At 47.1% G+C, this 27,179-nt stretch overlaps 1 protein-coding gene and 1 long non-coding RNA gene across 7 annotated transcripts in view; one reads left to right on the top strand and one right to left on the bottom strand.

Moving 5' to 3' along the window:
• The window catches only part of LOC107055191, a 77,656-nt gene extending 56,814 nt beyond the window's left edge, over window positions 1-20,842 (bottom strand). Inside the window, exon 1 of the long non-coding RNA XR_005841898.2 lies at window positions 20,729-20,842. This is a non-coding gene — a long non-coding RNA (uncharacterized LOC107055191). The remainder of the gene's footprint in view (window positions 1-20,728) is intronic.
• The window catches only part of KCND3 (potassium voltage-gated channel subfamily D member 3), a 99,109-nt gene that overhangs the window by 60,574 nt on the left and 11,356 nt on the right, over window positions 1-27,179 (top strand). For all 6 annotated transcript variants that reach the window (XM_046904073.1, XM_046904074.1, XM_015298879.4 and 3 more), the window contains 3 exons: window positions 9,534-9,696; window positions 20,482-20,583; window positions 26,090-26,182. In XM_046904073.1, the coding sequence (XP_046760029.1) occupies window positions 9,534-9,696; window positions 20,482-20,583; window positions 26,090-26,182 (358 nt within the window). The remainder of the gene's footprint in view (window positions 1-9,533; window positions 9,697-20,481; window positions 20,584-26,089; window positions 26,183-27,179) is intronic.

The following is a 27,179-nucleotide window of genomic DNA, read 5'->3' as shown; positions in this document are numbered from 1 at the left end:
TGGAGCAGGAACAGTTCTGCATCCATTCACTGACCAGCAGAGTGCTGGGATACGCAGTGCTACACTACAACACGCTCCTTCTGCTCACTCCTTCAACCCTTTGAAACTGCTTCCAGTTCCAAGTTCTACTGTTCCAGAAGCTGAGGCTTTCAAAAAGCCAGTTCTTAAAAAGCTAATTAATTCCCCATAGGCTTTTTTTTTTTTCCCCCTCCTTTTGACTTGGTAAATATCTCTGAGATTGCTTTTTCTATAATCAGTGTTAGCAGCTCATTAAAATGCACAGTATGTGTATCGTTTTGAATGTGACACGGCTCAGCATGGACGCTCGAGCTGCTTAAAAAGACAGAAAAGAAACAGACGAGGATAACATGAAAGCAGAAACCCAACATTGCTTCTAAGTTGACACCAGAGTTAGGAACTCGAGAGCAGGGAGCCTTCAGCCCGGCGATTAGGAGAGAAGTCTGACTGCACAGCACCCCAACCACTCACTCCAGCCTGCAGATTCCCAGTGAGCTTTCTTTTTTCAGAGGGCTTTAATGTGCTAAAAAAGAATTGATTCTACTATCAGGTAATTGTGTGAGGTTTTCACTCGGAATAACATGAGGATTCTTCTTGAGTTAATAATGAATGAAGCAAATTAAAAGGCCTTTAGCGTACGTAGGCAGAAAAAAAAACTTAATCTGGGATATTTTATTTGCCATTAAAACAAAAGCACTCCTCACAAAGTACATGTTGCTCACGTGCAGCTGCACCCAGGGCTCCTCACACACAGACATACTCAGTCTGCTTTATTTCCTGAGCATCCTTTGTGCTCCGTGGCGGTGGGAAACAGTAAGGTTAATGGTGTTGTTTTGGGTCACAGTAAGGAAATCCAAGGTGAAGGGGTCATTCAGTACTGCGTGGCTGCAAAGCTGTTGTTCCACATTATTTAAATGCCCTTAATTCTCTATTGGATAGAATACACCTCCAATCATCTGCAGACAAATTGCAAATGATTGGCATACCAGGAGGATGACCGCAATGCTGTATCGCAACTGACCGGTGGATGTGCTCCATCCCATGCTCACAGCACCCCGAGCAGCACTGCAGGCTTCCTGCAGCACCTACAGCACGAAGGGGACAGAAATCAACAAAACCTACAAAACCAAGGGGAAATTTTTAAGAAAAAAAGGAGCAAAACCCCATCACAGGCACTGCCTGCTGCTGTGTGCTCTCATGGCCAAGGGGAGCCTCGCACCGCTGCACGGCCTGATTCTCACTGCTGACTTTGAGTGCCCACATTAGAATTTAAATTAAATTAAATATTGACCAAAGAAGAGCTTTCTGTTGGTTTCAGGGTGAAAAGCTTGAATTACCAAGGCAACAGGAGCCCGTGGATATAACATCATGCTCTCCCCATCAGGGAAAAACCTTCTGTCTGGAGATAAACAGCCAGGGGTAGACGTGTTGTCAGGAAAGAAAGAACCCAAGGGGTTTTTTGGTGCACGTATGACAAAAAGTCCCCACTGTCACAATACACCAGCGAGCTCCTCCCCAACCAGCAGCAGCACCCACACAAAGCCCCGCGGGGGCTCTCGGGGCATCCTGCCTGCATCCTCAGTGCTGGCACTGAGAGGGGGGGATCAGAAGCACAGGGGACAGCCTGGCTGCTTGTTGGTGCCTGAGGAAAAAGGAAAAGTGAGTTCACTTCTGGCTTTGTGAGAACCAACAGAGCCGAGAGAATATCCATTACAGACAGTGAGGTGTGGAGCTGAAGACCGGGGGCATCTTCTGCACAGGGAAATACAGACCTCCCTATGCTGGTTCTTCACTGAAGTCAATTCCTTCTTTTCCCTAAAGCTGTTAAATCAGCAGATTTTGTGTTCCTTTTTGTGGCACAGCTATGTAGGTTCTATGAGGTGGCTGTACAGAAAAGCGAGCTATCATACAAAAAAAAGAAGCACATCTTTGTCTTTGATGAGATGTGATGACATAGCAAAGTGCTATTCCTGTTAAGGAGTAGACAACCACCCTGCATGAGTTCTGAGTTACACGGGCCAATGGGAAGTTCCCCAGGCTTCACTTCCTACTCCTGTCACCTTCTGCTGTGACAATGACAGCCTAAGAGCCCCAGGTCTGCCACTGGGGAGGGCCAACAGGAGCTCTCTGCCATTAGCTCTAAGAAGGCAGAGCAGAGATGCGAGCACTTCTCCATTCAGAGAATGCAATTTCCAGCAATAGTCTGGAGGGAAAGAGAGAGGAGTAGTGACAGCTTGGCTTTGCAAAGCACAAAGAACAAATTCACCTTGGTAACATTTCAAAAGGTATTTGAACAACTGTGGTATCATCTTCTCAGTGAACAGGAAATAATTATGTGCTTAATATTAAGCAAGGGCTGAAGCAATGTGCTGAACTGGGGCCACTGCATTAGCTGGAACACGTTCCCCATTTGCTGGGAATAATCCCTTCTGGCTACAATGAAGGGGTTTTTAACAGCTAGCACATGTTTGAAAAAGAGCAAAGAAATCGTTGGCAGAAAGTCTCAGGTATGGTGAGAGCCACGGTTTGCAGAGGCAATGAGGTTACAGAACCTGAGTCAGGTGGATGACAGAAGTAGCGTGGAAGAGATCATTAGCGTGAAGGTACCAATAGGGGATATGCAAAGCAGCTCTCCCAGCACCCCTGCAGCCAAGGCAGAAGATGCAGCCCCTCAGGGCCCCGTGCAGAAATGTCTGTGCTGCAGCTGCCCCAGCTCAGCAGAAGGCAGCGGTGGGCATACGGTCCTTGCAGGAGTGGGTGCTTGTGCTCTCATTGCAGCCCTTTCTTCTAAGGTCTCTGACATTCCTTCCCCCGCTCCTTTTAATGATTAGTAATAGAGAATGCTTGATTAGAAGCCTTTCATCAATTTAGGAGTAGGGGCTTTAGCTTTCTGACCTACTTTCCTTGCCAGTGGAATTCTAGTTTTAGCTTAAACTCAAGGTCTGAATGTTACCCAAATTCAGACCATCTGTTTTAACAGCCTACAGGCTGAGAAGTCGATCCAAGCCAAGGAGAATAAATGGAACCAGTGTGTGCATATATTAAGTATTCTTAACACTCTGTGTATTCAATAACTGACTCAGTTTATTCCTGAGTCTACATAAACATTGCTGTTGCTTTAGGCAGAGAACGATGCTGTTGTAAGGAACGTTTATGCCACCAGATGCTACCAAAGACCTCCACAGTTGGGTCACGGTTCTGGAGCAAGGAGTGGGCAGGCTACAACTGACCCAAGTCCACCCTAAGGCCTCAATATGGCTTTGAGGAGGGTTGGTGTGGGTTGCCCAGGAGCAGAAATCACCCCATGCAAACCATTAGGGAACAACCTGCCCTTCTTCCTAACTGCTACTGGTAGAGAAGCAGCAGAACTTGCATCTCCTCTGAGCCATTATTTTCCACCTTGGAAACTGCTGCTGACCAGTCCTTTCTTGACTCTACTAAGTTCCCCACGGTTATCTTGAGCCAGTTAGTTCTACACAACAGCTTCTGGCACTGTAAGGAATCCCTCTCAGTTTGAGACGCTCCATCTTCTCATTGCATTGCACTTTCACTTTCATTGGAATGAGAAAAGGGCTGAACAGCATCGACAGTTATCATCCAACACTGTGTCAAAGCCCCCCCACTAAGCAACTGCTGACCACAACTCTTCACAAAGCCCAAACCAGCCCGAGTGCTGCAGATAAGCTCCTGCCGCTATTGCTGATAGGCATCTACAGAACACAGCCCCTCACAGCTTGGCTGCTGGATGTAATTTCAGCAGAATATCCAGGGAGGATGAGAGCATCCGTGTAAACATTAACAGCTAAAATATGCTAGAGAAAAAAGAAAACAGTGGTGTAAAAACCCAAGCCAAATACTGCAGAAGTTGAATACCCAGCTGGGGAGCTGCCCAGCTCGAAACAAGGCAGAAGATAAGTATATTTAATGTAAGAGAAGCCTAGCATGAAATCACTCTGCACTTCTCCAGACACAGCAGACTGCCACTCCAGTCTGTCACTCGACAGCCTGCTCACAGTCCTCGCGTGTTGGCTGCTCAGGTGCTCAGCGGTGCATCGCACCCTGCCTGGGTGTAGGATGCTGGAAAAGCTGACATGAGACGCACCACGCCATCCCCACTGACACCCCATGGTCTGTGACCACAAAACGATCTCAAAACAACCTTGCATTTTGAAAACGTCATGCCAATACTGACGAACCAATCAGCACAGCGCTTGCCTGAGACAGCTCTGAAAATACATGCTGAAAATGGCAATAGCACCTTTAGAGATCTGGGATAGGTGACAGGATGAACACTGCTGGGGAGGAACGTGGCGCGTGGGAGGTCTGGGAGCTCTGGTTTTGGTGGGCTACATCCAGCAGGGCACACAGTGCTGGGAACAGGGCAGAGGAAGAGGGAATGAAACCCTAAAGGGAAGATCTGACTGGCACCAGTCCCGCGCTGTAGCTTTTAAACCCCTGTTCATTTGTCATGTGCAAAAACAAGGAAGGAATGAGTAATACTTGCCTTTGTTTTCATTGCAACATTGGAAGTGACACGACCATTATTTCACTGGAGGTTCAAAGAAGCATTAGCATAATTACCTTGGACTTGTACCTATTAAACAGAGGGACATCAGCTCCTCTGAGCTGTCAAATACGACACACACAGCCTCACATTGTGACTGAGACTTTCTGGCTGAATTTTAGACATTTTTCCCCTTTCTGCTCATCAAAGCAGGGCAGAGTGATTTACTTTCAGCACAGAAAAGGCTCTCTCACACCTGGGATGCTACACGCTAATTCCATCCTTTATTCTCTCGTGTAAAAGGCATTCCAGGTCATATTCCACAATGCAACACATTGCATTGTTATTCTGTCCTTATTGTCCTAAAAGCAGATTGTAAGGGCTTGAGGGACTCTGTGCCTTTTGACCTTACAGCACTGGGCAAAAGGTTGGAGAGAAAGAAACTCTCAGAGAGCTGTTAATGGTATTATGAGGCACAACAGCAAAATGATCTGAAGCAGCACGTGGCTGCTCTGCCAAGAGAGGCGTTGGGATGCAGGCTTACCAAACGTCAATTGCAATCTTATCTCCTCTACATCACAGGAACCAGCAGAAACAATAACCGTACAATGATAATATTTTATGAGCATTAAGCCTGATACCCACACTGCCTGGAAAGCTGGCATAACAGAGGGCTGCTGGAAAAGAGCATCCTCTGCAAAGCTCCTTCCCTGTCCCCACAGTGCTGTTTGTTACTACAGATCCCTATTTGTAGGGCTGTGAGCATTGCACAGGGAGAAAAGATCACCAGAAATGCTGCTGAGAGTCTATTTTTAGAGTGAGTCATTTGATGAGCTGTTCAGCACCTTATTTATTGCTGTCTCCAGCTGGAGGAGCTAAGCAGCGTCCAGACACCTCTGCTGCTAAAACCAGAGCTCAGAAGCAGTGACCTCTATTTGAAAACATTTTCTTCATTGACAGAGAGGAAAACAGCAGCACATTATGCTGCCAGGGCTAATAGCTGCTAATTAGAGTGCGTGCCATATGAACCCCTTTTATACTCCAAGAACAAAGACGTCCCAAAACAAATAAATAAAATGTTGAAGCTCTGTACTCACAGCCTTTTCCAGCCTACGGGCTGAGCACTTAGAAGTGCTTTCCTAATGCTTTGCTTCTGGCTCGTTTGCTGGGAGGCTTTACTTGAATTTTACACCACGCGGACTGTGGGTGTGAGCCTCAGTGCCCACAGAGCTTCCTGGGAAGGAACTGCTGCTGTCTGCAAAGGAACAGCAGGAAGGAGAACAGCCCTGCCACGTTAAACATGGGGTAAACATGCTGAAGCTGCAGAGCACCTGTGGGTCACACACCTCTGTGTGCAGCAGCACACGGCCGCAGGTGCAGCGTAGCACAGGCAGTGAGCAGAACAACCAATTCAGCAGCTGCAAGCTGGCCGATCTGCCGCCGTCCAACTGCATTTCTGGCAAAATAAACAGCAAATATGTTTACCTCCAGGCATGTTCCACTTCTAACCTGGCCAATTCTCAGCGTTTATCCCTGGTTGTGCCCACAGCCATGTGCAGGCTGTTGCCTCCAGCTTTCTCTGCAATGCCTTGCATTATTAATGCTGGTAACGCAGCAGTTGGGGTTCTGCTGGGTGCACTCAGGGCATTTACAACCTCACCCAACCTAACGGGCAGAGCAGGCGACCAAATGCCATTTCAGCAATGGGGAACCGAGGTCCAAAAAGCTGAAACGATTTAGGAAAGGTCACGGGAAAATCTATCCAATCTGTGGCCTCTGCTGTTTGTATTAAAGGCTCGAGCATCCCGTTAGACCCTCTGAATGTTAATCATTACCTCGCTCTTCTATCTTCTTCCTGCTCTAATGAGCTTGTTGATGAATTACTTAAAACACACTTTGTGTAGAAGAATTATTTTAGGTGACAAGTGGCCGTGTCCTAGACAAATGAATGGGAAAGTGGGGTTCTTTCATTCCATTAAAAAAAAGTTTGGGTTTAAAAACACTCCATTAGTGCTAACTGAAATCCAATACTTGAGATTATTTGGCACTGCCTCTGTTATGAAGATGCCCTGTGGCTATTAGTACTGCGCACCATTCAGGACAAAAGCAAACTGTCACTCAGTAGTTAACATTGCAGGAGCCACATGTATGTCAGTATGAGCAGGAGCAGAAAGACAGCAAGTTACTGGCTCCATCCAAGCCCCATCCCAGCCCAAGTTAAAGGCAGGCCTCACATCTGCAGCACTGACATTCACACACAGCTTCCTCAACAGGATTAGAGTGCAGTCTCTGCTCCAGCCCTGAGCCAACCCTGGCAACACTCATCAAATGCAGTTCAGGTCTGAACGCCACTACAGCTTTGTATTCTGCCTTGTGCCTCTTCCCTTACAGCAAGACCTGGAGAAAATACAGAGCAAAAAATAGCCCTGCAGATGTCAGAGTAAGGCATGAACTCGAAGCCCAGCATGGCAACAGTGCTGAAAGGAATGCACGCCTGGAGCTAACCCAGAAACCCTGAAGGTCTGAATGAATTTCTCTTTTTAAGAATAGGTCATCTAAAAATGGCCCGAGTCACCAAAGCACAGCAGCACTGCACTCTGATCACAAAGCTAGGACGCGTCCCATTGTTGCTGACGTTTCCCTTGTAGGTCAGTAGCCCAGCAGAGCTGAAGAACACCGCTGCAATGTGCCCCATATGGCCCAGAGCCCCTTATACAGCCCCAGAGCCCCCCAGCCAACAGCGATCCCTCTGCAGGTAATTCTGCAGCAGATGCAGAGGAGTCGGCACTGGGAGGAGAAGTTCTCACTCCCACACCTGTGCCACCTGCTCCAGCCAGTGCCACATTTCCCATCACGGCATCTCTCGTAATGGTTTTGCAGACAAAGTTCTGCACCTCCCCAGAAAAATCCTTCTCCGTACTCCCAGATCTTCCCTGAGGGTGTTTAAAGCATCTGCTCTGAAGTCACAAGTAATGAGGAAACTCAGCCTGGGTGTAAGGAGAAAACTCAGCGAGACTGTGAGCCAGACGCTGATCATTATGCTCTGTACAAATGCACTGAAGGGCTTTCTCTCAGTACTCCAGGTCACCAAGATCATGTTTGAGGCATGTGATTAATTTTCAGCCCTATTGTGTTAAGGGGCAGCAGGAAAAAGAAAAAAAAAAAAGGAGAAAGATTTTTTTAGAACAGTGTTAAATGAGGTAGAAGACCTTGTCACTTGGCAAGAGCTTCAGAACTATCTTGGCATAAAGCGGCAGCAGCAGCTAGGAAGTTAACAGACATAAATAGCACGGTATTGATTTGTGGCATTGCGAGGGGTTTGAGTGCAGGTGAATGCAGAAGGATTCTGTTTGGAACAATTCAGCCTTCGTGAGTGATGCCTGAAAAATAAAGCCCCAGCTATAAATCACTTTACTTTTCAATAGTTGCTCCATCAAACACCAAAATATCCCAAAGAAATCCCAAACGCCGTCTGATAGCAAAGGGAAGCCACTTGTTGCCACTCGGAGGGCCCAGCCTTTACTTCTAGCATCATTTTCTTGTCTCCTACAAAACTTCAGCAGTGCCTGCAGTGGGGTTTCCTGCAGCACAGCCTGACCTGCGTAGCCACAGAGGCACTGTGGGAATTCGTGCCCTCCAGTGGTTTGCACACAGCCATTTCAGTGCCAAACCTGTTTTTCCTTTTTTCTTAAAATAAAACACCTACTGAATGGCTCACTGAACCAAGGCCTGTGAATTCAGTCAGTGTCTATGAGAACCATGCTCCTGCCACGCTCTAGGGGCATCAGCCACAAAGGAGCTCCACTTCTGAATGGGTTCCCGTTTGCCCATCAACCATTTGCAGAAGAGAGCATTGATGCACTCATAGAGGGCAAACTGCAGAGGAGAACGAGTCTCCAGTGGAGGTTTCCATGCACTGGCTGAGCTCAGGGCAGCAACATCTGCACTTGCTGACCTCTGATGCCCACCTGGCTACCAGGAGCTGGGCTGTGAGGTGCAGTTGGTCACAGTTAAGAGGTCCCATCACCTGGGATGCCACACAGAGATTGTGTCAGGCCAGACTGTAAGTCAGAAGTTGAAAGCCCAATTGCCTTTGCTGTCACACAGCACCCAGTGAGCCAGGGCAGCCAGTCGAATACCTGAGACCCGCAGCACACTCAGCACCACGTTTTCCATGGGGGGACGACAGCCACACTCCTTCCCATTGCATTACTGAGTGGCCACAATACAAAGCACGTTGGCTTTCTCTACTTAGAGTCGATGTTAAAGCTGAAGTATAAAACTCCTGCAGACAACTTTTGTAATTTGCAAAATAAAAGCCACAAATTGCAAAAAACAACAACAAAAAAGCACTTAACAGAGCAGTGATTTGTTATGTGCAATCTAAAGAACCTGAGCCAGCATGACCTTCCATCTGCGTAAAACGGATTATTTCATCTCTGATTCTGCTGGTAGTATTTAACATACAAGTAACAACAGTTAATGAAAAGATTGCTGGGTCAGACTCTGTACAGAAGTCTGAGCATTTTTCACTTGGATTTATTCCTGAGAATTCAGCCGTTCCTGAATTCAGGCTTTGAATGAACCTTCCCTTTCTAAATGCACAGACAGCGAGGGAACTGCGGCGTTTTGAAACAGAAGTGTAAATCAGTCCTCACTTGCAGCTTGATACAGGGGAATGAAAATATATGAACCCGGTCCCAAGGAGATGCACAGTGTTGTTAGGGCTCATTTACACAGGGAGGTGGGTGCAACTGAGCGGAGCTGCAAATGTGTTGTGCTCAGCAGCTCACATCCACTCTACAAGCAGTGCCCTCCACTGGTTTAGCTCAAGCCATCATCAAAGCACGGTGTGAGGCCACTGCTGGGTCAACAGCATGGGGGGTTGGTTGCTTGTCTAAGCTTTGCTGTCTGGATGCTCGCGTTGCTGCTCAGAGAACCTGAAAATGCTTTGGGAGCCATTGCACGGGTCTGAAAGGGGAACCTCCCCTGTGTGTGTTTTCCCCCCCAGCTATGGTGACATGGTGCCCAAGACCATCGCCGGGAAGATCTTCGGCTCCATCTGCTCGCTGAGCGGGGTGCTGGTCATCGCCCTGCCCGTTCCCGTCATCGTCTCCAACTTCAGCCGCATCTACCACCAGAACCAGCGTGCCGACAAGCGCCGGGCACAGAAGGTAAGGGGCGCTCAGCTGCACCGGGCACACGGCAAACAGGGCGCACGCAACCACGGATGACATTGCAAAGCAGCTCCAAAAAACAGCTCCAGATCCGTGCTTGTGGTTGAGGCTGCTCTGGCCAGGCAGCATGCTGAAGTTGTGTCCCAGTTTTCCTTTTTTTTCCTTTATTCATTGGACTACGCTCCCATTGATGGCAAAGGAAACGTATCGCCACGGCTGATGCCGATATGATTGATGGCAGCTTTTATGAGGTCCGCTATATTGACAAGCAGTGTATAATTCCCCCCATTTGAATTTCTAATTCCCCTGCTATCGGATTAATTTCTGGGCTGAGAAAGTTTTCTCAGGTCAGAAGCGGGACTCATTTCCACATGAACTCCACTGCATGAATACTAAAGGCAGCCAGCAGGCCAGCAGCACGCGGATGGCCGTCTCTCCGGGGATGGTCAGGACGCACACAGGCGAGAGCAGAATCTGCTTTGGTAACAGCCTTGTTCCAGCATCAACCTGCAGTGATTAAATCTCTTCTCTGGGAATAGAAGTGCAGTAATAGTTAGGACTCCGTCCCCATCTAATTAGAGTCACAAAGACGTTTATGTGGCTTTTTCAGGACGGCTGGATACAGCTCATTGCGCTTTCTCAGCCCTTGAATACATCCCCCAGCTTGTTACAAGCAGAGCTGAGGACACACAGCTTTGAAGAAGTAGCACAGACATCTTCCCTAAGTTCACAGCGTGCTAAATAAGTTCTTTTTCTCCTTTAATTGAGGATTAGATTACGTTACTATTATAAACTGAACTTCTTCCAAAGCACTGATTCCAAGAATCGTAGCTGTGACAAGTGAGTCTGAAGGCTGCCCAGGCTATGGATCATTCTGCTCTTGGCATGAACTCAGATGAAGTTGTCCAGTGAGAAATAATTGAGGCAAAAGTACTGCAAGAGTGTCCAGTTGGGGGAAAGGTGGGGGGGGGGGGGGGGGAAATGATGCTGAGAGCTGAAGGTTGGAGTGTGAGTGAGGGGACAGGGGGTGGCTGTTATAGCAGCCAAGGAGAAAGGCTCCTTGAAAAGAAGGGGGGGGGAAAGAGCAGAGAGCAAAACAAAGCCACCTCCACCAGTGATTTAGTCAGCTCGGAGGTAAATTATTCCTTGCCAAACCTGCACTGCAAGAAAATTAATTACGGGGAGATCTGGCAATCTTAATTTATTGTGCTGTGTCATCAAGGTTTGTTCTCTGGCAGGCAGCAAGGACCAGGTCACTCCGAATGGGAGACAAATTGATCATGTCTGACAAGGTTCACTTTGGTAAAATTGTGTTGGTTTTTTCTCCCCCCAAAGACTTTTTTTTTCCCCTTTTTTTACTGACATGCTAAGAATAGACCTTCCTGACACTGAAGCAGTGCTGTTCCTCACTGAATGTCACAGCCTCTGGTTTTAAAGGAGAATTTGACACTTCACAGGCCTGACAATTGAATGACTTTGTAATTCAGGTAGTGTTGGTGCCTCCCTCGCTGCACTCAGCTTGCAGTGTGTGTCTGGTGCTGGCCTGGGGATGGCTCCTCGTGCCTCTCTGCCCCATAGAGAGAAGGCAGAGCAGCCAGGGGCGGCTGCAGGGCACGCTGCTCCTTCACCAGCAACAAGAAAACCCAAACAGTCAATTGCTTACAAGTTAGAGACTGTGCAGATAACACCCCCAAATGACAACGTTACTGGCACCTGAGCGGGATAGTAAAGAAGTGCGTGGCTGAAAGATTGCCAAAAATACAGCTGTGAGGAAAATAAACATGGCCAGAGGTCAGTGCAGCAACGTGGCTCTCCCAATGTGTGCTGCAATGTTCTGGACTGCAAAATCATCACAAGCCCCGTAAGGGTGATCTGCTTTGAGCAAACCCCACCTCCATTGGGGTAAGAACAAAATCAAACCAAACCAGCCCAGGAGTTCACAGCAGGGGCCTTTTGCACAGTGAAGTACGCTCCCCACGCTCGTGCAGAGGGGGAGGAAGCAATGTAAAGGTTCAAGCACTGTGGAAAACCCGTTGTGAAGTGTGTTTGTCCTTTAGGAGGGCTGCAAATGGAGCGCAGACAGTGGAATGGCTGATGATCTCAGAGGGATGAGCCTGGCTTTAGCAGTGCATTTCTCGGGGCTGAAACTGAAGCCCCAATGAATACAAAACGTGAGAAATCACAGCGCTTGGTTTCAGATCTCCAGTCAGAATGCCTTTGAGGACTGTAATTTCTCAGTCCATCCAATTCATTTCGTTTATTATTGGTGCCCTCTGATCCCATGAGAACAGGCACTGTACTGCAGAAGCCTTGAGAAAGCCTTCTCATTTCATCCCATAAGCGATACGCTTCCAGAGAAGAGCTGAAAGCCCCCAATATAGGCAAGGAAAGGGCTACCTGGGCAAAACTGTACTGCAGAGCAGCTCTCCCATACAACTGCAACGTGGGACTGAAAGCTGGAACTTCAGCTGTCAAAAAGCAGACGTACAGACAAGGTGAGGCAGAGGAACGGACACGTTGCCTGGTGGGGGAATTAAAGCATTCCATCACACAGCCAATAGCAGCAAAGAAAGGGATGCAGGGCAAGGGAAAAGCCCTATCTTTTCAGATGGAAGTTGACAAGAGGAAATAGATGGAGGAAGGTTACTCCAGAGCACAGAGCTCCTCGTGAGATGGTTGCGCACACACAGCTATGGCTGCAGAGGTAACTATGGAGATGCTGAGAGGGGCTTCAGCCACAAGGAAGGGACAGCAAGGATGCAGATATCTGATTGAGGCACAATGGAAACAGCCTGTTCCAGAGCTGCCGTCGCTCCCAGAGGCGCAGGAAGCAGCCACAGTGCTGCCAAGAGGGAAAGTGGTGACGAAGAGAGTGCTCAGTCCCAGATTTATGTCATCATCTCACCCATGAGAAAGACAGCCCACACACCCGTCAATAACAGGGCCATTATAATAATTGATTTTCTACAGAGCATGGGAGTCAGCTTTGAAATGTTCTGTTTCTCAGCTGACACCCTAAATTTTGGAGGTGGGTTAGCGAGCTTCATTCAGAGCATGGAACAGAACGGCCAGAAACAGCGAGCAGAGCAGAGCTGGGAGCTCAGCGACAGAGCGTGACTCAGTCCCAGCAGGGGATGGGGTTGGGAACTTCAGGAGGGAGAGAAACAGTAAGGTTAAATCTGGAGCTGGCTGACATTTAAAAAACATGGTTTGGGGTTTTTTTGTTTTGTTGGTGTTTTCTTTTTTTTTTTTCCCCCCAACCATAATGAACCTTCATGGAATCTGCTTTCGCTGTTGTTGATATTTAACAGTTACTGACAAGGAGAAAAGAGTTTCTGTTTTGTTTTTGCTTTGATTTTTAAAGAGAGATCTCAGTTTTTCCTGGGCTGGGTCAGTGTTTGCTGCATCCCCTAATACAGCTCAGGAGGAGGAACAAAGCAACCAGGCAGCCAGGAGCCCTCCCTCACCGCTTGCTTTCCTGGGTGTTATGAGAGAGGAATTTTCCACCAGTTCAGCCAGTTTGAAATCCCTGGGTGCCAAATTACATAAGGCAACTAGATGTAACTACCCCATCCACTGAAAGCAGCGATTGAAATCAGCAAGCTAGAGCTTATAGGTTTATCCTGCAAAGCAAGCCCATTTATCTAAACACCAAGCCTGCTGCCGACCCAACGCCCAGCTTAAATCACATCCACGGATATCCAGAAGCCTCTCTGCGTTTGTTTCAAGCCTTGGGGCCCTTTCACGTCACATCTCAGCCATAAACAGGTAACAGCCACAATGCTCAGGAACCCGACGCATCCATCCTGGGGCAGCTCCTCACAGCAGGTACCCACTCCCACCTGTTGGAGCCGGGCTGTGCGGCAGCTCTGGCCAGATGGCTCATTATGTAGCACAGTCGGTAGGATTTGTAATGGCTGAGGTTGCCTGCCTCATCCCAGATGTCTAAATAAATGCAATCTGAAATTGCCTTGTCAAGGAGACCAGCATGCAAAAGCATTCAGCCAGAAATGCCATCAAGCTTTGGATGTGGGTTCTGGAGGTCCGAATCTTTGCTGTTACCTCTGTGAATTACTTATTTTCCTGTTGCACTTCAGTAATGCAGAATCAAGTGTGCTGAGTAGCATCCAAGCAGTCCTATCTACACACCAAACACAACACCCCTGTGCCAACTGCAACGCGTGGTTATGTCTAAATTAAGGGACACGGATGTATCCACAGGCAATAAAACAGGTAGCAGTAGAAATAAAGCTCACTGCCATTGCTCACTTGTGCCACGCCAGCAATTAGCAGATGAAGAGCAACATTTGTCCCTGAGACACGTGGTGCTGCGATGGCAGCAGAGGTCTCTGCGTGCCCCGGTCTGTTGGATGGATGGGGAAGCCCTGCAGCCTGCCAGCACATCGCTCGGGTCCTCCGCAGCACTCCTCTGCAAACACTCCCAGATGCCTTTCACAGCCCAACTTGAAAAGTCCCAAATCTCATTATTCCACTCCTCCCACTCCGCCCAGCAGCTGTGGCCTGCAAAGTCTGACTCAGAACGCATCGGAGGTCATGAAAATCCAATCAACCAGTAGCAGAGGATATCTCCAGCATCAGATCAAGCTCTCAACCAGCACAAGGCAGGCCCTTTCTGGGCACCAACAGGAGCCTGCCATCCTCTGTTGTCTCCCCACCACAGCCCGTCTCATTGTTCTGACAAACACAGATGCTGCAGCAGCGTCACCCTCCCAAACCTCCCTCGCTGTGACTCAGGTTTCCTTAAGCATAAAACTGGGATTAATCCACTTCTCTTCCTGGCTCAGTGGCTCCTTGCCGTCAGTTCATGCGCACGTACCGGGTTATAAAACAAAACCATCTCGTAGCAATACCATCCACGCACCGGATTTTACATCTACACATTAGAGCTGCTGCACAGCAGTTCTCCCGGCCATCCCCAGCAGCAAGCAGAGCACCAGGAGCTGCTGGCAGTTTTCAGAACACTTTATGGGGAAGTCAGGGCCTGCCTGCAAGCATTGTGCAGGAAGAAAGAGGAGCTCGAGTCACCACAAATTGCTCCTTCGGAAATAGTTTCTCTTGTCTCCCTTTGTCGCAGTAGAGCAGAACTCTTCTATTTACTATGCAGCCCACTGCCTGCCGGTAATTTGAGCCACCTGTTCCCCATGTAAGTGCAGCCATTTAGACCGAACTCAGCATTAACTCTGAACAAATACAATAATAAAGAGTAATTCTACGCATTGTCCGGGAGCTCCAGCATCCACCGCCAGTGCGTTTCTGTCCACGTGTGAAACATCCGTTGGTTGGTAACTGAGTCGGGACAATTAGGAGCCATTCTGCTAGGAACGTGCAACAATGCTGGAATGCACAAACAAGGGCCAGAAAAGTGAGTAACCATGACAACTGCAGAGCTTTCTGCTGACAAACCAGAGAGCGCTCCAGCGCCCGATATAGCACAAGAAGCAGGTTTTTCCCTTGATGTTTGCCAAATCAAGGCATGTAGCCAATGTTTTGTGGCTGTCAGTGTGAAGACGTGAGCTGTGACACACATTCTTCCATAAGCCTTCATCTACCAGATGTGACCACGGGATGGGTTTGTGAATAAAGAGCAGAAGACAAGAAAGGGAATGGTCTACGTAGACAGAAAACGTCAATGCAATGGCAGCTAATTAAACCTGGTGGTAAATACACGCAGGCTGGAAATCGGAAGACATTTTCAAAGTAGATGAATGAGGCTCTAAAATAGATGCCCTGTAGGAGTGAGAGCTTCACTAACGTTCATCCAGAGCTTAAGTTCGTCATGAAAGCGTACAAAAGGAAGTTGGCAGCAGGAAGGGACCGGCCTCAGAGCTCCAGGGACTTCCAACCAATGTGTGTCCCAAGCCAAGTTTTGCATAACTGGGCTCTTTCCAAAGCTCCATTTCATCAGCCAGAGTACCTATGACCAGTACAGAAGTTGAGATCCATTAAGCTCCGTGTTCTGTGCATTGTTCTGTAAGTAGGTTGAACACCATCTTCAGCCTTGGAGAAGATGAAGCAATAACACCTGAAATGATGTTCTGTTGCTTTAATGGTGCCCAGGGTAAGTTATGACTAAAAGTGAGCCAAAGAGTTGGGGAGGGGAACAGTTCCTCTCTGGATGGTAATGAAGAGGTCCAAAAGAAGATCAAGGTCCGATTGTAAGAGGTTCTACCAAGTTGTATAGGAATATAAGGAGCTCTACACAGCCTAGTTTTCATACACAGCTCTACAGCATTCCCCCACAAAAGCACATGGCAGAATATTTTAATGTAAAGAATTCGGAGGAGCAAAGTCCAAATGCACACACTTCCTTTCTTAAAAGGAAAAAAACTTGAAGTGACAGAAAGATTACCTGCAGAAATCAACTCTTCCAACTCTGCAGTAACTCCATTGCCTGCCTACTGCAACAGCCAGACGGAATGAGGGTTAGGAGAATAACCACTGGTACTTATTATATGGGCCATTTGCTTTTTAAGCAGCTGTTATTCACACACTCTTCAAATGCATGTAATGACCTGAGTCCTAATCTGGCAGCCCAGCCTGCTTCCAAGCTCTGCTAAAGTTGGCATAGCAGCTTCCCAGAGCCCTAACTAGGATGGATGAGCATCACTTGGCTGTACTGAAGAAAGCACTCTACAGGCAGTAGATTAATTTAACTTCCTGACAGCTTTAATAACAATATTTAAATATTGTATATTACTTTTTAATAGAATAACTTTCTGTTTTCCACGTAGCAAAGAAAAACTACAACAGCCTGGGGGGGGCTAAACTAATCTCCACCAGATGAAGGTTTAATCCATTCTCTTCCTGAGTTACATCCATGTGCTGAGTTCCTGCTCAGAAATACAAACTGATTTCACTGCTGAATTCCTTCCAAATTTTGAGCTAAAACCAGAGCCAAAGGTACCCCAGACAAGATCATTTCGGGAAGGTGAGGACATCACTACAAGGAAATACCTCATGCCATTCCATACTCCGAGCCCCACTGTTAGGTCTGCAGGAACTCCATTTAAATGTGCAGTCTGCTTTTCAACTATAGTGAGTTCTAGGATATGGAATATGTCCTTTCCATTGAGAATGTAAGTGCAAACCCAAGCTAGCCACAGATGCAGACAAATGCAGGAAAACGGAGCATTTACTGCATGGCTGTGATATTGGACCTCGGAAAGGAAAATCAAAAGGATTCTATTGATTACTATGGAGAAGAGCTTCATTTCAGCCTTCAGAGACCAGCAGGGCACACACATTGCACCACTGGACTGCAGCTGTCACCAATGGCACTACTTATACACAGTCTACTAACAGCTCCTGAGGAAAACCACGAAGCACTGTTAATTGCCCAGCACAGTGGCACTTTCTGCCAGGAATGCTTAGCGTGGCTTTAGCAGATACAGTGAGACAGGGAGGATGATGCTAACAGCAGGGGCAGCCCAAGGAGGGAGCAGGACCTGACACACGTGCTCCATCGCCTTGCTCAGAGGCACTGAAGATCTGGAAAGCTGAAGATGTCTGGCAAATGTGAAATTATGTCATAGGTTGTAACTTAATAGCTTATAATACCACATAAATCAAGAGTGAGCGTCGTCTCCATAAGTACTAGATGAAAATCATTAATAAATAATAATTAGCTGTTTCCTGGGCCTGCCATCTGGTAAGCATTTCTCCTAGCCTGCAACTCCTGCTTCTTTCCTGCTCCAAAGCAGCTAGAAGATGAAGACAGCTATTCTTTCTCTCCTTCATTAGTCCCTTTGGGAAGTGCAGGTTCCTGGGGTGCTGCCAGCCCCCACCTCACCCCACTGCCTCACATGGACAGGGCTTCACAGCTGCTTATCCCAAACCTCCTTCCTTACAAAGCAGCAAGGAGACAGAAGTTATGGAGACCTGCCTTCCACCCAGCTCTGAAGAACACACGTGCACCAGGACAACCAAATTAATCACGCCGACCTGCAAGTGGCTGTCATTAGTATTATTATTTTCATCCTAGAAATTATCTTCCAGATTAGGTCATATGCATTTTGAGATCCTGCTGTTTCCTAGCAACTCCTCTTACCACTTCACATGCAGACACAGTGTGCCGCTTTCTTTTCCTTTTTTAGACTCCTGGTGCAGGGGTTATATTCAGTAACAGTGATCTCAGGCCTGGCCCTGACGACCTTTAGTCTGTCACATCCACGAGGGAGATGCAGAAGGCAGCCATCCCCACCAAAGACACTTGCAGCAGCCTGCCAGAAAGCCCACAGTCCAGCACTGGTGTCCTGCAGAGCAGAAGTACTGAGCTGTGTAAACAAAGGGAGATAACAAAACTGCACCCGCAGGTGTTACAAACTGGCACAATTAGGAGGAGTCCATCAGCCTGATGCTCTAGGTTAAATACGGGACAGGACAAAGTACAGGGTTCCCTATAGAACACTGCTCAGCAAAGCTTGCACGGGGTGCCCCAAGCGCAAGGCTTCAGCTTCTGTCGTGCTCTGACAAACAGGTGAGGAGCAAACACCTTTGCCCTGAGCTGCAATCAGAATCCTGCACCTTGCACCAACACGAAGTGTGTACCTAAACATCACAGACAGCTTGCACTGCCTGGCTGGCACGCTTTCCAAGTAACACACTTCCACAAGCAGGTTTGAAGCGTGGCTTTTGTACCGTTTCTAGTCCAACTGGGGAAACTGTCTGGAGGGCCAAACCAATTTTAGGCACCAATTTTAATTAACTTCTCTAGCTGACTTAATCAAGATATCTACCAAATTTAATCACGATGCAGGCACGGTTAGGTGATGCGACTCTCCCAGACAGCCTTCTGCGTGAGGAAAATAGGATTAATTTCTGCCCTGCCCCACTGACATTTTTTAAAATAACAACGTCTGTTCTAAACTACAAAAGCTGTGGGGTTTAATTATTAAGATAGCTAGTGGCCCTATTTCAAAGGAGAAAAGAGAACAGACCTCAGAAACGAACCGTCTCCAGTCCATGTGGAGTACAGCTATTAATATTTGATCTCCTGTTAGCCTGGAGGCAAAGGGAATAATGTTCATTACAAGAGCCTAAGACTGAATCCACTTTAACAATTGACTGAACTGATGATGATAGCAACCGAAGGCGATGATGAAACCATTCCCACTGTCTGCGAGGTGCCCAAGTTGTGAACTCGTACTTCCTGCAGCAAAAGGAGCTGATGTTCTGTCAAGCCCAGAAAGGAAAAGGAAAGGAAGTCTTCTGGAAACAGACAGACTTCTTACATCTCTCCATCTTGTACTTGGGCGTCTGAATCACAAAGCCCTTCTGAAGACGGGGGTTTTAGTCTGGAATGAGCCAACTTAAATGCAAACTGCTCAGCTCGACGCTCAGGCAGTGCCTGTCTGCAGTCTCTGCACGTTTTCATGCAGAGGTCAGCTTCTGTGTAGGTCCCAAAGCAAGGGCAGATAGGAGAGACCTCAGAAAAACAGAAGAACCAATTTCCTGCTCTTATTGCATCTTCAGCACAGGGTAACTTTCAGACATCTCACCCTCCTATACTTGGAGAGTTAACGTTAAGACAGGACGATGAAATCTAGGTGAGATATAGAAAACTAACTCGATTTTGGATGCCCCCATTTTGGGGTGTCAAAAAGCATGCCTATTTTTCAGGCTGGTCGTAGCCTGTGCCTCCTAATTAAGGCTGCCAACCCACATCCTGCACACGTTGTCTCCTGAGAAACTGCCTGCTGAAGCAGATGCTCTTAAGGTTCAACAGATCTTCCAAAGGCTGAGAGCCAGAGTCACTCATGCACGTACAGTAATAGAGCTCCTAGAATTATTACACTCTCTGGACCCGCTGCAGATATTTGCCTCTTGGCTTTACTCTTCATAAAGCACATACCCATTAGCACCTCTAATTAGAAGGGAAAAAAATCACGAGTTCCATGTTATTTAAAAGATTATGCAGCATTTTAAAATACAGCACAATGTAATTATTTTTAATAGCCACAGCTATTTCATGTATTTACTTTTAGCGGTGTTTGAGTCATAAATTAACAGTAGAAAAGAAAAAGGCAAATCAGCACTTGACGGAGAAGGAGACAGCATTTGAAAAGATTAACTGGGAAGCTGAAAACCTGAGGGATCAAAAGGGAAGAGGGCCTTATTAGCTTTTCTTTCTTGTTTTGTTCTGGACTGCTTTATCCTTTAACTTGTCCCTCTGGAGGTCAGGAAGGTCAGGGAGAAATGAAAGGGAGAAGAGTGCTGATGCAGAATGACTTCTGTCAGTTTGAGAAGAGATGCATGTTCTCGTCCCAAGTCCTGTATTAGGATATATGTGTAGAGGACAAGAGGAACAAATAAGGTGCCTTTCTGTGCTGCAGGATGAGGAATGCAGACTTTTTGTTAGTATTTCCCAACGTTATGTCAATAATCCATGCTACTCATGTGGACAGTGGAGCAAGTTACCAAACGTCACTCAGCTCAAGACAAGCACCTTGACAAGTTGCTGTGCGTATTACCCCCCCCCAAAAAAAGTGACTAATAACTTCTGAAAGAACAAACAGATCTGCAGGAACCTTTTTCTTATCTCTGGAAGGGCCGTTAGCATTGGCAGATCGTGCACTTCAGCTATTTGTACTCAGGCAGACAGAGCAGCGCCAGCTGTTCTCGGCCGCAGCCTCATCCCACGTGCCCCTGCTTCCCACCCCCAGGGCTTTTCAGTTACAGAGACACCCTGAAACGTCCTTTGTCCACATACAGCCAGCACAGCTGTGCCAATGTCTAACTGAAGCTTCTCTGTACCTCCTGCAGAAAGCTCGGCTCGCGAGGATCCGCGTGGCCAAGACAGGCAGCTCCAATGCCTACCTGCACAGCAAACGCAATGGCCTGCTGAACGAAGCCCTCGAGCTGACGGTGAGTGCAGAACCCCATCCCTGCTCCTCTCCCTGTCCAGGCTCCCTTCTCTCCCCATTGCCACCCAGATCATTCATTGCTCAATGGTGTTTGCACCCTAACAGCCCCCCATGTACGATAGAGGCAGTGCGGAGGAATACTCAACTGTATATGATGTGCTGGGTGAGAGGAAAACAATTCCTTGGGCTTCTTCTTGAGCCAGGGAAGGATCTGGCCTTCTATCATGGACCAGCTTTGTGGTTCCCTCAGAACCCAATGCAGTGAAGCTGTTGGAGCTGTACTGATTTACACCGCCCAGCACCTGCCCATGCCAGAAATATCCACGCTCTTTCAACACAGTTATTTATTTATAGAAGCCTCTCTCTAATACAGACCATCTCATTGTACCCAACAGGACAGGAAAGCATTCCCTAGCTCCTGTCTCAGGCAGTTTGGTGGTAGGTTTATTTTTAATAGAAAGGCATCTGGAGGCTAATATTAGCTATTCAGGAGAAAAAAAATCTAAGTGCGTCAGATTGCTCAGCAGAATCAGTGAAAAGGAGGGGAGGTTATTACATTAAGCCTGATCAACACCAGAGCCAGTATTAGCACATTTCACGGATTCCATTGCAAGAAAGGCTGATTTATTTGAAAAGAGCGAGACGCAGAATGTCTCACTGAGCCCCCCTGAACTGCTTCATGCATCCATACTCAGGGCCTAATCCTTCAAACATCTCCTGCTTTCCCTGGCATGCATCCTTGCCGGGGTGTTGGCATTTGTAAAACCAAAGCTGAAAACCCCTTTCAGCTCCTGGTGTTACAAACTGCTCGCTAGGAACCAAGGCCATTCCTACCCAGCCTCAGTGGCACACAGAAGCAAACTGTGCATCACCGCACCTGGGATGTTACTCTGTGCAGATGTGGATAATGGAGTTGGGTCCTTTGCAACTGGAATTGCTTTTAAGCAGACCCTACAAAAGCACTTTACTCAAAGCATATGTCTGAAAGGCAGGATTGCCTGGATCAGTTTCTGTTCTCTCTTCCAAAACACGGCCTGACTGCACATCCAGCATCTCCTGCTCAACAGTGACAGATCTGCAGGGCTGGAACCATGTGCTGCTCTTGAGCAGTTCAAGGACAGTTACTGCATTGAGAATACAGTGAGACCAGGAAGACAGGTCACTCATAGACCACACAAGAAAGGCTCAGGAGCAGGACAGCTCAGATGTCTATTTCATTTCCTAGGAACACACCAAAAAAATTGACTACAAGTCTAAAACTTCCTTTTGTGCTCTACATCCCTGGCTTTTAAAAGTGCCAGAGGAGATGAGCGTGGATACTCAGTTCTCAGTTGATCTTCCAGACTGTTATCCCAACATGAATCTCCTCGCATCTCTCGCTAAGCAAAGATCCCTGCCAAGACCACTTGCAGAAGAGCAGCTGACACACCAATGCTTAAACCCAGAACGCCCGAGGTTACAAGAAATGTTTGGCTGAACGGGTTCATTTCCTGGCCCTTGTCCAAAAAGAACTGGAAAAAGGGTCATTTTTTGGCTATAAAACTGTCACACACACACACAGGAGGGATAACAAAAACGTTTCTGAAGAGGCTCTGGAGGATTTATTTTGCCCATTAAAAAATGTTAGCTATGTAGTAGCACCCAGAGCAGACCTTTGCAAGCTTTCCTAGGTGCAGCTTGCTTTCTGATGGACATACAGCTCTAAATGCCACCACAACTCCCCCACAGTCCACTGAGATCCATGATTTCCACTTTGAAAAGCACTAACTATTGTGCAAATGTCTATTAATAATAATAACGTAAGACAATATCCCCACCCTGAGGAACTTCCTGTTGAAATAAATAGCCAAAAGCAAAGGCTAAGGGGAAGGAAGAATTGCCATCTGCCTGTGACATACAAGAAATAATTTACTAGAACAAGAAACCTGCCAAAGCCATGCCTGGCATCTGCACTACCACCAGGAAACGAGCTGTGGCTACTTGAGGGCCATGCTCACACCCAGAGCACAACCCAAGCTACGTCTCTCCACCCAGAGACAACAGCATCATTTCACTGCAGAGGATCCTTTGTTGTAAAGGATCTTAATTCTCACTTCAGCTCCACGAGGCAAGATTTTGTGTCCTTCCATTTGATGGCAAGAAAACAAACTATTCTTGAGAGAGTACAAAAAGTGAATGATAACATAGCCTAGCCAGCCACATTTTTAAGCTGCAAAAACAAGAAGGAATGTGACTTCTGTAGTTGCTGTATGAGAAGCCAAAATATTATCTACATACTGAGCACAACCCTTAGCCAAATGAGCATCCAACTGCTTTGCTGATCAGGTACACATCCCGTTCTGATCCCCTGCCCAGGACTCGTGCTAGCTGCAATGGCCTTACATGGCCAGACTGCCATAGGGCTGCTTTGTTACCCAGCAGTAACTCCAACTGCAGCTATTATATGGCCATCACTAGATAGCATCCCTTTCTTCATTAGCAATCACGGAATACCACAATCAAGGTATAGTTGTTGTTGTTTTACAAGATCAACCTGCAGTCTGATACCTTTAGGGTCTGACCCAGAGAAAAAACAAACGCCTGCCTTGCCCTAAAACATATCCTGGCTGTGACTCTGCAGTCTAAGTAATAAACTGGGGAAAGAAAGGCTGTTCAAGATTCCAGAACACGTGCCAGAATTTCCTTTCGTTAGCACAGAATGAACACACTGACACCATCTTTCAAGGGAACAGCATGTCTTCAGCCCGTGGCCTTCCATCAGAGCAACAAACACATGAAGGAAAGGATTGATCCAAGGACAGAAGCAGGAGGAAGTTCTGCTGTTAGCAAGAACGCAGACACTTGCTTCAGAAATGTGGATTTGTAGCATTTTGCATTTGCCATCTAGACACAGAGTACTCCTCAGAGCTTCTCCTTCTCATTTAGAGAGCTTTTTAGTGGGCTTTATGTCAGAAGCACTCAAAGGATGGTGAGCTTCCCATGGCAGCAGCCTACATATCCTCTTAGTGTTAATCTCCTTGTACAGCTAGCTGAAATTCCCTTTTAGCTAAGGAGCTAGGCTGTGTACATCCCAGGAACAGCAGGTTGTGGGGTCTTGGTCCCTTCCACAAGCAGAATCTCCTAAGCCATAGATAAGCATTATGGTCACTCCCACAGCACGGAGAGCCTAACCACCATGCCAGCTCATCTCAGTACACCAGAGTCCAATTCTGTGTGCTGAAGCACTAAGTAGGCAGTAAAATGGAAGCATCTCAGATATCAGAACCAGCGCTACAGTGCGTTTTAGTCTCCCTCGAAGCAACCAGCAGCTCACGAATGCCTTTCAAGAACAAACTGAATGGGAGCTGGCATCAAACTCTTATAAAATTAGCACCCCAGCTCAAACAGCAAGCCATCCCCCCCCCCCCCCATCACAGTCAGACTTTTCTACTGAAGACACAGATTTTTGTTTGCCTGCAGAAATGTGGGTACCACCAATGCAATCTCTATAGGTATACAGTCCTCATAGTAGTATCAAAACGCCAACTGTCTGTGCAGCACTTGGCGGTGCCGTTCAAGGAGCAATGCTTCCTGCAGATACTAGGTTGCCTTTAGTGGTTTCTGTTTCTGAAAACACTGATCCAGCTGAAGAAAAGAGAAAGAAAGATAAGGAAGAATCACACTCAGTGATACTACGCTTTATTCTTGGTTGCTGCCATCCCTTGATCCATTTCCATCAGTGGCAAGACTGTTCTTGTAATGGAAGACAGAGGAAGAGACTGAACTTTGCCACCAAAACCTGACATTTGGTTTCCTCCTTCTGTCAGAGATCGGAAAGCTTTATATGAGGATTTGCTTGAGACGAAGGCAAAGATACTTTTGCAGTATGTGCTTTTCCACTCTCATTTTTTCCAGTGTTTTAGTGCAGCCTCATATTTGCTTTAGGGCTTACAAGGACCTCTTTGGGAGATATTCCAACACAGTCTTAGCAGAGTCAGTAATCTCAGCAGGGTAGGAACAGGACCTGCTTGATTTGTTAGCTCACCAGGAGAATTGTTAAGAAGAAGAACTGAACCGATCTTTTTTTCTTAGGCTACTCTTAAAAATACTTATGGGAATGCTCAGCCTTCCAAAACAACAGCAACAAAAAAATCCATAACCTGCTAAAGAAGCATTCCTATAGGAATCTATTAATTCCGTGCACAGTAAGTCAGCTTTATAAGTGTACCAATCCAGCTCTGTTTTGGCATCTGTCAGAGACAGAATTTTTCCTTCACTTAAGGATCACAGAACCATCCAGGAAACGGCGTCCAGAACACATCTTTGTGGTGACTCAGTGGGAACACATGGGTGTAGTTAAAAGCAATGCCTTAAGCACAGCTGAATCTGACCCCCTTGAGAGCAACAGACAAGACTTGGCACTCCTGCTGAGATGCTCTGCTGCATCTCCCATCCCACCTGTTTTCTCTCCCAGCAGTAGGATTCTGCTGTTTTGTGTCTAAGCAGAGACTCAAGCCTCGCACACCCATTTCTGGCTTTCAGATTCAGGCACTGCAGGAGACACCAGGCAACTCTTGCTTTGGGAGCACAGGGAAACATTTCACAGCACCTAATTGCCATTTTCATGCATTTAATTGCCTTTGAAAACGCTACTCATCAAAGACGTGCTCAGATTGATGTGTCACGAAGCCACAATGAATTCTAACACTGGGGAGTTTAAATGGTGGCAGTAAGAGAATATCCTTAACAACCCAGGTCTTAAATCTGCCACTGCAGAACGGGGATGGTGAGAAAAATAATCCTGGCTCTTCAGCATCACAGACACTCTCTAAACAACCCATCTCTCGTTTCCATTTCTGAGGTCTATCTGATCACAGTGGAAGTGACAGATGCTGCACTTTGAACGCAAGCATCTGATTGTGGATCAGAAGCACAGAGCGCTGCTTCTCCCCCCACACCCAGCTGACTCCGTTGGCCCATCTACTGCTGCTCCGACAAATGATCCTAAACATTATATGCGTCCTGAACTCCAGCTCTCAGCCTCACATCTCAACAGAGATTGGTCTGAGATCCACAGCTTATCCAAAGCACTGCTAACACCACAGCTGAGCAGTCCCTTCCCCAAACTACTGCAAGCACACAGCCCTGATGCCAAAGCTGAGCCCTCAGGACCTGCAGCCACCTTCCCCCAACACGCCAAGCCATTGCTTCTTTTTCTCTCTAGCTTCTGTTTCCAGAGCCTTCCCATCACTTCCAAGGCTTCCTCTGCAGCTACAGAATGGCTAGAAACACACTGGTTCTGAATCAGAGCTCATTTGCTCACCTGAGCTTACAAGGCAGGTCACTAAGGGAAAATAAAAAGAGGTAATCTCATGAGATCTGTGAGGAAAACCTGAGATGACAACGTGGAAATTGTTATCTTTATCCCTGTGAAAGCAGATGCTGGTGGGTTTTTTTTTTCCCCTATGGTTTTACACCTGCTTTGGGTTTTTTGTCCCTCCCCCCCCCTCCTTTTTCCGGCTCTTCAGGGATCCACTGAAGATGAACAGCATACGACTAAAGGCACCTCCTTAATTGAAAGCCAACATCACCACCTGCTGCACTGCCTGGAAAAAACAACCGTAAGTAGCAACACAACCCTTCCTACATCTCACAGCCCTCGTGCCTGGCCCAGGCTCCGTGCAGGAAAGGTGTGCACGCAGTATGTTCCAAACTGGCCCTCCGTGGGACATAAAATATGGACCTACAAACTGTGCCAGAGCAGATTGATGCTCAGGTTCCCAAGAACGCTCTGCCATGGATTAAATGCACTTAGATTTCGTTATCTTTTAATTAATGGATTGCTGTAGGCAGGGATAGGGATGTGATTTCTGCTACTCCCCAGGCACCCACACCACTACAGAGTTAACAGCAGGTCACTCAGTTCACCTGAAGGCAAATCACCTTTCAGCAATTGGTTAGGAAGATCCTGCAGAAGAGGTGCACACTAAGTCTCGTTTTTTCAGTGCTTCCTAAAAAGAACAATACTGTGTTTGTCCTGTGCTGTCGGTCACACATCATATCTATTTGTTGCTTGTGCTAATTGGTCACTGGACAGTCCTGCTGCCTTAAGTGGGGGAAGCTGCTGTCAGTGAAGCCAATCTGCGTGTGGTCTTCAGTGCCAACAGAAGACCCAGTTGGAAAGAAAGAACCTTTAGCCCTTTATATGGAGCAGAGCAGAAGGGTTTAAAGGTTGCACGTGTTTTTTCTCGCTACAGTTCTGGTTCCAAGAGAAGCTAATTTATCTCAGAGCCAGTCAAGCAGTTTCTCTGACAATGACTTTTCTGTTTGTGCCATGCAATGTGCTGCTAGAGAGGGAAATTCATGTCCCACAGGGTTATTCTGTATGCAGAAGCCTCTCGGAACGTTTCAGATGTTTATCTGGTACACGTGTTTTACTTCCAGGTTTATATAAAAGGTTATGCAGCAAAGGCACACATAATACATGCCGTGATTCATTCTAGAAAGAATGAAAAGAGGTTAACATTTGAAATATTCATGACTTTTTCCTATCTGCATCCATCATCAAATGTACTTTTGGTTTCTGACTTGCAAGAGCTTTCTTTTAGATAAATCACC

Source organism: Gallus gallus, chromosome 26, assembly GCF_016699485.2.
Source record: "Gallus gallus isolate bGalGal1 chromosome 26, bGalGal1.mat.broiler.GRCg7b, whole genome shotgun sequence".
Lineage (NCBI taxonomy): Eukaryota > Metazoa > Chordata > Aves > Galliformes > Phasianidae > Gallus > Gallus gallus.
This window is presented reverse-complemented; position numbering and strand designations above follow the sequence as displayed.